At 32.7% G+C, this 12,890-nt stretch overlaps 1 protein-coding gene and 1 pseudogene across 1 annotated transcript; one reads left to right on the top strand and one right to left on the bottom strand.

Moving 5' to 3' along the window:
- Positions 1–314: 314 nt before the first annotated feature.
- Positions 315–2,441, top strand: LOC132066701 (F-box/kelch-repeat protein At3g23880-like; annotated as a pseudogene).
- Positions 2,442–3,697: 1,256 nt separating this feature from the next.
- LOC132067513 (uncharacterized) lies at positions 3,698–9,631 on the bottom strand. The gene is made up of 10 exons (XM_059460776.1): positions 9,348–9,631; positions 7,854–7,945; positions 7,446–7,553; positions 7,258–7,340; positions 7,023–7,156; positions 6,190–6,239; positions 5,952–6,044; positions 5,068–5,159; positions 4,259–4,365; positions 3,698–4,066 (listed from the first exon to the last, which is right to left on the bottom strand). Exons 1-10 carry the CDS (start codon positions 9,552–9,554, stop codon positions 4,031–4,033), a joined length of 1,002 nt encoding a protein of 333 aa, XP_059316759.1. The 5' UTR covers positions 9,555–9,631; the 3' UTR covers positions 3,698–4,030.
- Between the last annotated feature and the right edge of the window lie 3,259 nt (positions 9,632–12,890).

Here is a 12,890-nt window from a genome sequence, read left to right as displayed (position 1 = left end):
TGAGATATTGAATGCTTCTAGAATACGGAGATTGAGGATTCATATAACCAAATGGATATCGCCATATCGAGGATTCATATAACACTCATATCGACTAATCTGTATACTTTAGAGAAGACTTGTGTACTCAAAACCGTATATTAGATTTTAAGAAATAAGCAAAGGTTTCCTTGTGGCTTCTTCCCGTGCTTTTCCAATAAACTAATCAACTGAACATTGGGGGAAAAAACAAACTTGTCATATTCAGTACAAGCTTCACCTAGCCTTTCATATCATTTCGTTGTACTTTTCAAATAATTATTTATTGTACAAAATCCAGAAAATTTCAAAAACATCGTCCTCTTCGCCACATAGCTTGGGGATCTCAGCCATGGCTATAGGATATGACAAAGAGATGATATCAGCCGTTTCCCTTTCTCTATAAGTTTCTATTTTTGCTTCTTCCCCATTTCTATTACAAGAAACCCTTTCCCCTTCTACTTCATTTTTTCTTCCCCTTTCTTTGTAAGTCACTACTTTCTGTTAACCTTTTTTCTCAATTTATGTGTGTTGATTGATATTTTAAACCTCTGTTTCGGCTACATTATACTTAGTTTTATGGTGTTGCAGTATTTCTTCTCTTCGATTTCTTTTTGTGGTGACAATTTTGTAAAAGCAACACTTTGATATATGGCAATCAGAGGGAAGTTTGGTTGTTTTGAGTTATATGCAAAAATCAATTATTTAGAAGATCCATAGTGTATCATACTTGAATTTATTGTGACATGACGTGCATTTTTGTTACAAGCACGGTAAAGCAAGTTTGATTTAAGATAGTTTTCGGTTTGATATGCTCTCAACTACTATTTAAAGATTAAGTTTTATGTTACGTGTGAGTGGGTCTAGGCACAACTGTAGCATTTTAGGTACCAATAGATATTCCAGATTGACTATTCTGTAAGAATTAGGCATTGTGTCAAATAGCATTGTTAAACTCAGTCCTATGTTTGGTAAATTTCTCGTTCCAACAAAATGGAATTTAAATCTTCTTTTTTGTCTTATTGTTAGCATTCTTAATTGTTTGATTTCAAAAAATAGAATGCACCTTCTCATTCCTTACTACTTTAATTGATCAGCTTTGCCACAAGATCATATTGACGGAATGAGTAGTCACGTAGCATCTTCTGCCCAGACGTCAAATAGTCCTTGATTTTTTTTTAAAAAAAAAGTGGATACTTTAAGTGCAACATCCTGGAATAACAAAAAGACAAAAAAGCTCCATTAAACTTATGGCTGATTCGATAATCCCTGTTCTTCCCCGTGAAATCATCATGGAGATTCTCTTAAAGCTGCCCCCGAAGTCCCTGTTGAAATTCATGTGTGTTTCAAAATTATGGCTTCAACTAATCTCCAGCCCTGAGTTTGTAAAAACTCATTTGAAATTAATAGCTAATGACAAAGAATGCATTTGCCATAGGGTTATTCTTCAAGAATCCGGCGACAATTTCAAAGTATGTTGTCTCCCTTCCTTGTTTTACAAAGAACAAAGGATTGAGCTATTTGACATGGGTTCTCCCATGGAAAACCCCACTATTTATACTTGGATTGTGGGTTCTGTCAATGGATTGATTTGTCTGTACAGTAAGATAGAGGAGCCAGTTCTATGGAACCCCACAATTAGGAAGTCTAAGAAATTGCCTACATTTGGAGCTAACTTGAGGAGGGATTGCTCTTACTATCTCAAATATGGTTTTGGATATGATGAGTCACGTGACGATTATAAAGTAGTAGTTATTCAGTGTATTTCTGAGGGTGGTGGTTCATATGATACTGTAGTCAACATTTACAGTTTGAGGAACAATTCTTGGAGAACAATCAATAAGTTTCAGGGCAACTTTCTAGTAAATTCTTCAGGTAAATTTGTCGATGGAAAGCTTTATTGGGCTTTATCTGCTGATGTTGATACGTTCAATGTGTGCAACATTATCTCTCTTGATTTAGCAGACGAGACATGGAGAAGGTTGGAGCTTCCAAGATATGGAGAAGGCAGTTATCCATTGACGCTGGAAGTGGTGGGAAGTGATCTTTCTGTGCTTTGTCCTAATTGTCATGAAGTAACTAATTCAGATGTGTGGATTATGAAGGATTGTGGAGTTGAAGTATCATGGACAAAGATTTTCACCGTCGATCATACTAAAGATCTTGTGGAGAGTTTATATTCTTTTCATCCATTTTCTCTGTACCCTCTTGCCAGTCAAATAAGGGTGAAATTTTAGTTTTGATTCCCCCAGTTATCATGATATATGATAGTTCAACCAGACAACTAGAGGTTGTTGATCCATTTGAGGAATGCGCTGCTGCAGAAATCTATGTAGAAAGCCTTGTTGATCCCCTATTGATAGCTAACCATGAAACCACACTCATTTAGCTGATAAGTTGTAACCCTTCTGCTTTCTTTTAGCTGCTTTGCGACAGGAAGTTGAATATGTATGAATCCATACATCATATTTGCTTAGAGTTCTTGCAAGTATTTCTCCTTTTTCTTCATGAAAAAACAAAATGTTATAGGTGGTGGTATGTTGTTTCTCAATGTAAGCCTCAGATCATATACATAAAACGTTGTTGTCTTAATCTTGTTTTTGTCAATAATCGTGAGAGAGACTGAGAATTATAAGGGATGTATTTGAATCTTTTACTATAAAAAAATCAATTTTTACCCATCCTTATATTTTTCTTATACAAACACCCTTGCACGGTATAAAAACACCCATCCATATTAGCCATGTGACTCAAATATACCTCTCATCTGTTAGGAATATCTAACGAAGTCTAATCCTACATGATACCGATATTTTGATGAGGTGAATACCTCGTATCATGCCATGTCATCACTCCAACTCTTCTTCCTTTGTCCGTTAATGATGGGGCTTTTGGTTCATCCATCTAATGCATCCGAAGACCCATATATGATTTAAACTCCATCGGGTGAAACGTCAATTTTATATTTTGCACAGCTCATTTCATTTTTTGATATTAAAAAAATAAAAAAAGTTTTGAAAATATAAAAAGAATGACCAAGTAAGACTTGCTTGAAAAAAAATTAAAAAAGGGGGGGAAATGTTAAGAATATATCTTCTTGATCAACGTTATTTTGACCCCCAATTTTCAATTTTAAGCAACAAATACATCTGAACGGTATACATTTCCCTCTTTAATTGATTCTCTTGCAGTAGCTCGATTAATACTAGTACGATATTACAGTTTTTTATTATTTTATCTCAAGTAAAATTTGTTGCATCGACCCTATCATCTACTTGGATTTAAACCAAAATCTTTACTACTAGCATGTATCGGTTCATCAGATACTATCAAATATCAACCGTTGGTCATAATACTATTTCAGTATCTACAAATACTCAGAATATTTGTAAATATTGAACTTCAATATTTGAAATACTGGTGAAACATTCATATTTGTGCCAACAGGGTTTGATGTGATCCTTCTTAATCCAATTAAAGATTTAAATGTCCCCAGAATGTGAGGGAAGAGAACCCCATATCATTGAGTGGCCTTTTAAGTCCAGTTAGATGTTTGAATGTCTCTAGAAAGTGGAAGAGAATTCCAAATTATTGAGTCTTGGAGTGAAATGGGTCCAAATGAAAGAAAATGGATTTCGAGGATTCATATAACTGATTCCGACTAACTTGTACACAAGGATACATTAAAGGAAAACTGTGTACTCAAAACCTATGAATAATACAGTATATTTTACATTATTGAGAAATGAAGCAGAGGCTTCCTTGTGGATTCTTACCCTGCTTTTTCAGGGGGAAAGAGTATCATTAGCTCTTCCAGTAAATTAAGCAACTTGGCATTGGTAAAAATAGATAATAACTTCTCACATTCCATACAAGCTCCAACTAGCATTTGGCCTAAATTACACAAAATATAACCAGATTCCTCCGTATGTTCAGCTACTGCGAACAAGCTAATGAAGATGAGTGAGAATTGTTAATTGGTCTTGTCCAGAGAACGATGCCTCGGTTAAGTTCATTGTATTATTTCCCTGATATCATACCCTTGGAGCTACACAGAAAAGAGTTTGGAGGAAGAAATCAGAACTTACTGGTCAAGCAACTATGAAATTAATCGAGATACTATATATATTCATAGAAAGCAACAGATACTGCCAGATGGTAATCCTATGTTTGCCATGCTTTTAACTGACTTCACGAAGCAGTGAACTTAATTGAAAGAACGAACAGATTAAGCAATTACCTGAAGAAAGGTCAGAAGCAAAATAACACCAGAGTTCCAGAAAGCATGAATTGTGATGGGAGTTAGGAGGTTCCTTGTTTGAGCATAAGAAAATCCCAGAAAAGTCCCTGAATGAACATGTTATTTTTCTAGCTCAGGTTAAACAGAAAATATATATGTAGTGGTTAGAACTACTAAAGTCAATCAATCAACTATGCCTAGATCCAAAACTAGTAAAAGGGTTGGCGCAAAAGTGGTTTGGGATGACCAGTTTGTAACATTTAGCACCATTCGAAATGTAATTTAAAAAAAAAAAAAAATGTAATACAAAAAAAAATTAGAACAAAAGTAACCCTGGCTAAAACATGGAGAAACTGTGTTCGGAGTTTTTGTCTTTTAGCTATGGGTAATTTTATCCAAAATTTATTTTCGCATTAAAAAGTGACTAAATTTCAAACAATTCTGAGACAGTAACTGAATTTCAAACATCAGTCATCAAAGTGGCTATTTGTGAATTTTACCCAAGGGTTGGCTATATGAACCTCCTATATTCATTATGCTCTAATCGGAGCCATTTAACTCTACTAAAAACAGATAAAACTAAAAACAGATAAAATATTAGCATAAAAACTAAAGAAAGTCATTGATACTTTCTTATGCAGTATAAACAATTCGTTTGAGAACTAATTTTAAAACAATTCGTTTGAGAACTAATTTTAACTTGCTATAATATTTGACCATCTATGTTAGTATTTCAATTTGTAATTTCTGCTTTTACTCTTTTATCATCCAGCGTCATTTATATTTAAGACAAAATATGGAAGTAATACCAAGAACAAACAGCTGAGGGAATTGTCCAGGAGTGAGATGTGCAAGAGCAAATACAGCACCACTAATAACCGCTGCAAGCGGTGTAGGTAACCTGCAAGGAGAATGGAAAAGAATGAGAGACAATAAAGCATCAAGTCACATGTCGTACATTAGACATACATGTGTTTGTATGAATCGTCCAAAAGTAATAAAAGTCATAAGACTCCTTCCATTGATTTCTCTTTTATTCTTAAAATGTGCCTTTTATCTGTTTAAATCATGAATGAAATCCAGACAAGGTCGAAATTTTTGTCGCGGCTCAATTGCATACTAGCTGAAGGATACAGAAAGGTCAGGCTATTGGTCTTTGCTAGCATGTATAACTCTCCTAGCCACTTCCTAACGCATCTTAATCCTCGGGGTTATCATTTTGCTATACAATAACTAGGTTGGCATTTTTTCCACCTTATTCTCTTTAATCCAAATTTAATTATAAAACACCCACAACAGAACGTTCAAGAGATAACATTGTAGTTCATAAGCAAAATATAGAAGGATCAACTGATCAAGCCCAGAAATACTTTCAACTTGAGAAGATTCACGCTTGACAATTAATGCATAGAGCAATCCCAGTTGGCAAAAGATATCATATAAAAGAAAAAAAGTGGATCAACTGGAGAATGTTTACATGTTTATTGCGTTTTCATGCTCATAAGAGATAATGATCCAGTGGGGTAGCAACTTTATCAAACTTGAGCAATCAAAAAATTTCAAAACTTTAGTCCCTGCTTTTTCAAGCTTCTTCAACGAAGTCCAGAAGATTGACATAGTCGCATAGCACCAGTTTTAACAAATGTGAAACAGTAGTATATCTGAAATCAAAGTTGTATAGAAGGAATTATACCACTTGGTCAGAGAGACCATAAAAAATCCTCTAAAAACAGTCTCCTCAAGAATTGGAGCAAGTACACCGGTAATGCCCAGCAGAGAAACAGTGCTAACATAAAAAAGAAAGTTGGTTACTCTTATTGTATATCTTACATAAGTACGCAGGAAGTGGAAAAAAGCTATCAACACAAAGCAATTAACCTATTGATAATAGAGATAATATACAGATAGCTTAAAGTTTCCTTTGAAAATACCTGATACTTGAGGAGCCTATCAATGGAAGTAATCGGGCAAGAGCATCAGTCTGTAACAAGTTTTAAGGAATCAAAAGAGGAAAAATAACATCTCACGGGAGAAAAATAAACTGTAATACACGTCAATATACATGCAGATACAACAGTAGCGCAGTTCTTTTTTTTTACATTAATCACCATAATGTAACCAATTCAATGAGAAGCTTAACCCAACAAACCGTTGCATGCAAAAGGTAGTACGCAACCAACCTATGAACTGATATGCTTCTTCAGTAATTGCCCTCATCCATAATGTTGCACAGTGGATATGAAAAATAATGTCCCTTTATTTTCATACATATATATATATATATATATATATATATATATATATATGTACTCTAGTTCAGGATATTGCCAAATGGGTAAAACTATTTTACCCATTTCCTCAAAACCTCAAAGAAATCTTTTTATTTCTGGCCCCAATTTCATTACTCCCTCCTTCCCAATTGATGTGACACTCTTTCCTTTTTAATCAGTCCCAAAAAGAAAGACACATTTCTATATTTAGTAACAATTCAACTTCAAACTTCTCATCTTACTCAGTCCCGAAAAGAATGACACATTTCTATATTTAGTAACAATTTAACTTCAAACTTCTCATTTTATCCTTAATAGAGCCACACAAGTATCTATAGTTAATTATAGACCGCAAGTTTCAAAAGTCTTCCTTAATTTCCCAGTCAAACACCTTCACATAAATTAGGATGGAGGGAGTACTTGCTTTTGAAGGTTGTACAAAGAACGGCATTTTCCATTCAAAAGATTGGATGAGCTGTTAGTTCAGTTCTAACCTCTCTTTGTGGCGGATCACCGTTGAAAGTCGACATTGCCACTCCTGTTAAAGCAATGGCACCTATTGCTCCCACTAGACCAATTCCAGCCCACAAAAGCCATCCTCGCTGGAGATTGAAAGGTTCCTTCAGATCTGGAATACTAACGGATCGTAAATCAACTACACTGTAAATACATTTAGAGTGGAGGAAACCGCAATCCAGTTTTCAATCCAGCTTGAGAAATGCTCATTACCATAGCGATATATGTCATCAGGGAGTGGTTGAGATGACTTGGTGAGAGTATAAAGGACTATTAGCACAACTGCAGTTGTTATACTGAAAAAACAAAAATTACACAAAAGATCATAATCTTGGAGGTTGGACACAATGTGAAGTTATATAATCCGGATAAACAAACGATGCTAAAATGATTCTCCATACGCTTGATCGGCGAACAAGATTTCAGCCTTCTCATCCAAGCTCAAAGCTTCTACATCAAGTCCTGCATATGGTATTGATGCTGCCTCTATTAGTCCTGTCAAAACAAAACTGCCTGAATATTAGTTAGCTTTTGTCCTCTCAAGATCAATAATTGGTTAGTTACCCTATATACTTCCCAGACAACATAACATCAGCTTATACAGATACTTTGCACAACCAAACAGAGCAAAACTTCGATTTTCAGCAGGTTAAACCAACAAAAAATTTCCAATTCATATGTCTTTTATCTTTTGCTTAGTTCCAATATCACCATCCCATTACCAGAAAAAATTTGATCTTTTACTAATGACAGTAAGATTACACTTCATTGATCATGTTTGAAAGCTTAGCCAGGTAGCAAGATTACACCTCAATCCACACGCAAGCGAAGAAAGTGAAACAGTTTGCCAATTCCATGGCACGTCCCAGCGTCTAAAAATTGGCCAGTCAGGTCCACTTCCCTGTAGCGGGAAAAACAACTCAAAAATTACTCACAGAGAAAACCAATCTGAGAAGCTCTTTCTAAAAGCATTCAAATTTATTAGTTTCAATTTCAAGATTCCATATCATTACTTTTGCAAAGCACTATTACTTCCATCTAACATATAAAATGTTATTAAGTCAACGCCACAAAATCAAGAAATATTACAAAAACATCAACAAAAACTACCCTTAATGCCAAACTAGCTATTTTCAAGCAACTATAAAAGTGTTATTAAGCAAACCCCACAATCAAGAAAAACTACAAAAACATCAACAAAAACTACCCTTAATGCCAAAATAGTTATTTTTAAGTAACCATAAAAATTGTTATTAAGTTAACACTGCAATCAAGAAATTCTACAAAAACTACCCTTGATGCCAAACTAGTTCTTTTTAAGTAACTATAAAAATGTTATCAAGTCAACACCACAATCAATAAATACTACAAAAATTACCCTTGAGGCCAAACTAGTTATTTTCAAGTAACTATAAAAATGTTATTAAGTCAACACCACAGCAAGAAAAACTACAAAAACATCATTAAATACTACCCTTAATGCCAAACTAGTTATGTTTAAGTAACTACAAAAGTGGTATTAAGCCAACACCATATTCAAGAATTACTAAAAAAACATCAACAAAAACTACCCTTAATGCCATAAAAATGTTATTAAGCCAACATCACAAACAAGAAATACTACAAAAACATCAATAAAAACTACCCTTAATGCCAAACTAGTTATTTGTAAGTAACTATAAAAATGTTATTAAGCCAACATCACAAACAAGAAATACTACAAAAACATCAATAAAAACTACCCTTAATGCCAAACTAGTTATTTGTAAGTAACTATAAAAATGTTATTAAGCCAACATCACAAACAAGAAATACTACAAAAACATCAATAAAAACTACCCTTAATGCCAAACTAGTTATTTGTAAGTAACTATAAAAATGTTATTAAGCCAACATCACAAACAAGAAATACTACAAAAACATCAATAAAAACTATCCTTAATGCCAAACTAGTTATTTTCAAGTAACTATAAAAATGTTATTAAGTCAACACAACAGTCAGGAAAAACTACAAAAACATCATTAAAAACTACCCTTAATGCCAAACTAGTTATGTTTAAGTAACTACAAAAGTGGTATTAAGCCAACACCATAATCAAGAACTACTACAAAAACTACCCTTAATGCCATAAAAATGTTATTAAGCCAACATCACAATCAAGAAATACTACAAAAACATCAATAAAAACTATCCTTAATGCCAAACTAGTTATTTGTAAGTAACTATAAAAATGGTTATTAAAGTCAATACCTTAATCAAGAAATTCTACAAAAACAATCAATTTGAAGTTTATTATACTTACTTTATTATCAGGACCATTTCTTGGACTAGAAAAGCATATAGTAGTGAACCCCCTGGTAGAAACTTTATTAGGAACTGAATCTTGAAATTTGAGAAATGGGACAACAGAGATTCTATGTGATTTTTGAAGAATGGATTTTGATGAATAAAGCTTTGGTGAAAAGGTATAAGAAGATTGAGTGAGAGTGATACATAAATTGCTAGCCATAATTCGAAGTTCAAACTATAGCTTGGAAGAGAGCTGGAGTTGGTGGAGATAAGGGACTATAAGGATTGTGGATGTGTGGTCTTTGAGAAGTTCAGGGGGTGAAAAGATAAATAAAACTAGTATGGAGTACCAATACTGAAATAATGTTTTACTTCTTGTGGTATTTGCTTGCAGCCCCTTTATGTATACTACATACTGCAATTTGGTCCAACAGAATTGTGCGAATCCCATTGCTATAATTCTTTTGATACTTGAGAGAATAGCAATTTTGCCTAAATTATTGATAATTTTTATTTTGGTCCTTAACATATTTAATTTTTAATTAATTAAAATATCTGTTTTTAGTTCCTTTAGATAGGAAATATGTTACACATTAAATTATTTTTAAAGGTATATTATCCTCAAATATGGAGTAAAAATGTAAGTTTAACATGACAAATGAGCAATTAAATGGTGGAGTTGTTAATAATTTTAAAACTTAGGATGTGTTTGGTATGTTTCTTCGTTCTTGCTATTTTGATGTCGTTATTTTCTTTTGAGTCGAGGTCTATTGGAAACAGGTTGTCTCTCCCACAAAAGAAGGGGCAAGGTTTTTGCACATGTTACCCTCCTGAAACCTCACTTGTAGGAATATCTGGTATGCTTTTGTGGTTGTAGGAGGTGTTTTGTATGAAGGAAATGTTTTGCATGAAAAATATTTTGTGGGAAATATTTTCTTGAAAAATAAGTTGTTTCTTACGCAATTTTTAGTGTTCCATAAGTTAAAAAAAAAAATTAAAAACTATAAGTAATCTAGTAAAATATTATGAGGGTGAGAATAGTTGGGGATGAAGGTCAGGATTGCTGGGGTGGCGTTGGAGTTGGGAGGAGATAATGAGATTGTAATGCTACTTATGGAACTTGTTTGCCCTACTCTTTCCTTAAGGAAGTAATGTTTTTTAATTTTAAGAAACTTAGTTTCCCAGTGAAAATAGTTCGTAAAAATATTTTGACTCACTAAATATGAAAAAATTGAAAAATATTTTCTAAAACGTGTTTTCCTCCATACCAAACAAACCTTAAGAGCAGATAACAAAGTAATAACCCACTAATCACCTCGCTAAGAGGTCATTCGGACCTAAATTATTGAATATTGGATTGATTGGGGTCTAAATGGAGTGAGCACGGTGAAAAAGTTGATATAGCTGACTCTAACTAATTTGAGATTGAGTTATAATTGATGTAGTTGGGAATTGTTGAAGTAATTCTCGTACCAGTTGTTTTTTTATTATTGTACATATTAATGTACTTCCTATGATATATCATATCTTTAAAAAGTAGCACAAATTAACTTTTAAAAGTATTTGAAGGTTCAAAATCATGTGATTTAGTTCCTCACCTTAGACTAATAAATAAGCCGCTAAGACTTCTTGCACGATTTGGGCTCCATTTTTGGAATACTTTTTTAAATGTTATTTTATTTTTTATTTTTTTTAAAAAGGGGGCCGCGCGAACACAGGCCCCAGCTGCCACAAATTATGATGTAGACTTTTAACATAAGTGTATAGTCCTTTGATAAAACTGCCAAAAGGAACTCATCAATAAATCATCACCATTTCTGGTAGAATATGATACTCCCTTCGTCTCAATTTATGTGGTTGGGTTTGAATTTCGCGAGTTAAATAAGTTTTTTCGATCATATTTTTTCATATGAATTTTAAATATTTTAAATTATCAATTATTATTATCAGTTATAGTTCTTTTTATGTAATTTTTAAATATGTAAATGTATATAAAAAACTGAAAGATTTCATACCGGAACTCATATTAAAAAATTAAAAATTTGACTGTTGAAAATACGAATAATGCTACATACATTAATATTGGGCTTTGGGATAGAAGGATTATATTGAAGAAGGGAAAAAGAAAAAGGGAAAAAAATTGTGGCGGAAGAATTCATAGAACCCTGTATGTCTGTGCAGAATATGAAGAAACTGACTATTTTCCTTACAATTATGTAGATAAGGGCAAAATATCTTGATATCTTACTATTACTTGCTCCTATTGAATAATGGAAGACAGCAAAAGGGATATTAATCAAATGATTGCATTTGTTTGATCCATTAAAACTCTATTGATCTAACAACCAATATATCCAAGCATGCTACCACACAAAACCTTCAATTTTACGAAAGTAAAGTCCAATCATTTCATGATGAAAGACTTACAACGAATATGGATTTCCTTGTCATCAAGATTCTTATTTAATTATAGAATTGATAACGATATGGAATTTTGTTATTTTTGTTGAAATTATTAGTTTTAAAAACATCATCATACATATTGTCCCTTCACAATAAGAGAACGGGTCCATTTCTAGACTTTACTTGAACAAGCCAAGTGTTTTTGTTATTTCAAAGAGTTTAACTAATATCTATATAGAGTGAAAAATCTTTAAGGATTAATCAAATCATTGTTATCTATTGTAATAGTTAAAGTGCATGCTTTATTTTCAAGAATTTAAATTTTCACTTTTATGGAGATTACTTGTAAATATTTTTTTGCGTGACTTGATAATGTAAAAATTTCTTATGTGTGTCAAACTCTTTAAATATTATCCACTAATAATATAAAAAATTATACCATTAATTAATTTAATTGAATATAGCCAGTTATTACTCTTTCTTGAAGTTACTGTAATATCCTTACTATAAAGTATGAAGACTTACCTATTATTGTAAATCGACGTAATCTAGCGATACAAAGAGAAATACACAATTTGTAGATAAAGCTTAAAACTCTTAAATAAATGGATCTACTTGGGAAGAGACCTCATCAGTCAATAATCACCTCTCTTTTTCTTCTTTTCTTTTTTCTTGTGCTAATATTTCATTCATGGATGAATAGATGATATCATGATAGTCGAAGATAAGAAAAAAAAAATGAAAGTATGGAAGAAATCATATAACCTTAGATCTCTCCGATATGTTACAGAATATGAACATGCTGACCATAACAATGCATGATGGAGAAAAGGTCAAAAATATCTCGACATCTTATCCCTTTTCCTATTGAATAATGATGAGATTAAAAAAGCAAAAGGAAAGAAAAAACAAATGAGTACAGGATTACTTTATTTATGCATCTTTAGTTGGATCTCGATTCTGAAACCTTATTTTAGTTTGTTTTAATTTACCCAAAAAAATAAAAAAAATAACTGAGGCATAAACTTAGTTGCTTTGTCGGTAATGGTAAGACCATAGAATTTTCCTAAGATGTGAATTTAATTGATTTTTATAGTAAGAAGTGCCATAATTAAGTAAGGCACGTTCCAATGTTCCATGATTGTTCCAAATA

Source organism: Lycium ferocissimum, chromosome 8, assembly GCF_029784015.1.
Source record: "Lycium ferocissimum isolate CSIRO_LF1 chromosome 8, AGI_CSIRO_Lferr_CH_V1, whole genome shotgun sequence".
NCBI classification, from domain to species: domain Eukaryota; kingdom Viridiplantae; phylum Streptophyta; class Magnoliopsida; order Solanales; family Solanaceae; genus Lycium; species Lycium ferocissimum.
This window is presented reverse-complemented; position numbering and strand designations above follow the sequence as displayed.

What these genes read in the sequence shown, in the direction of transcription:
- LOC132067513 (XM_059460776.1), bottom strand. Translation starts at nt 9,554, where the DNA reads ATGGCTAGCAATTTATGTATCACTCTCACTCAATCTTCTTATACCTTT. An exon ending in GTGATCCGCCACAAAGAGAG is followed by an intron (nt 6,240 to 7,022) that starts GTTAGAACTGAA and finishes AACTTGTTACAG; the next exon opens with ACTGATGCTCTTGCCCGATT. An exon ending in ATAGGCTCCTCAAGTATCAG is followed by an intron (nt 6,045 to 6,189) that starts GTATTTTCAAAG and finishes TTTTTATGTTAG; the next exon opens with CACTGTTTCTCTGCTGGGCA.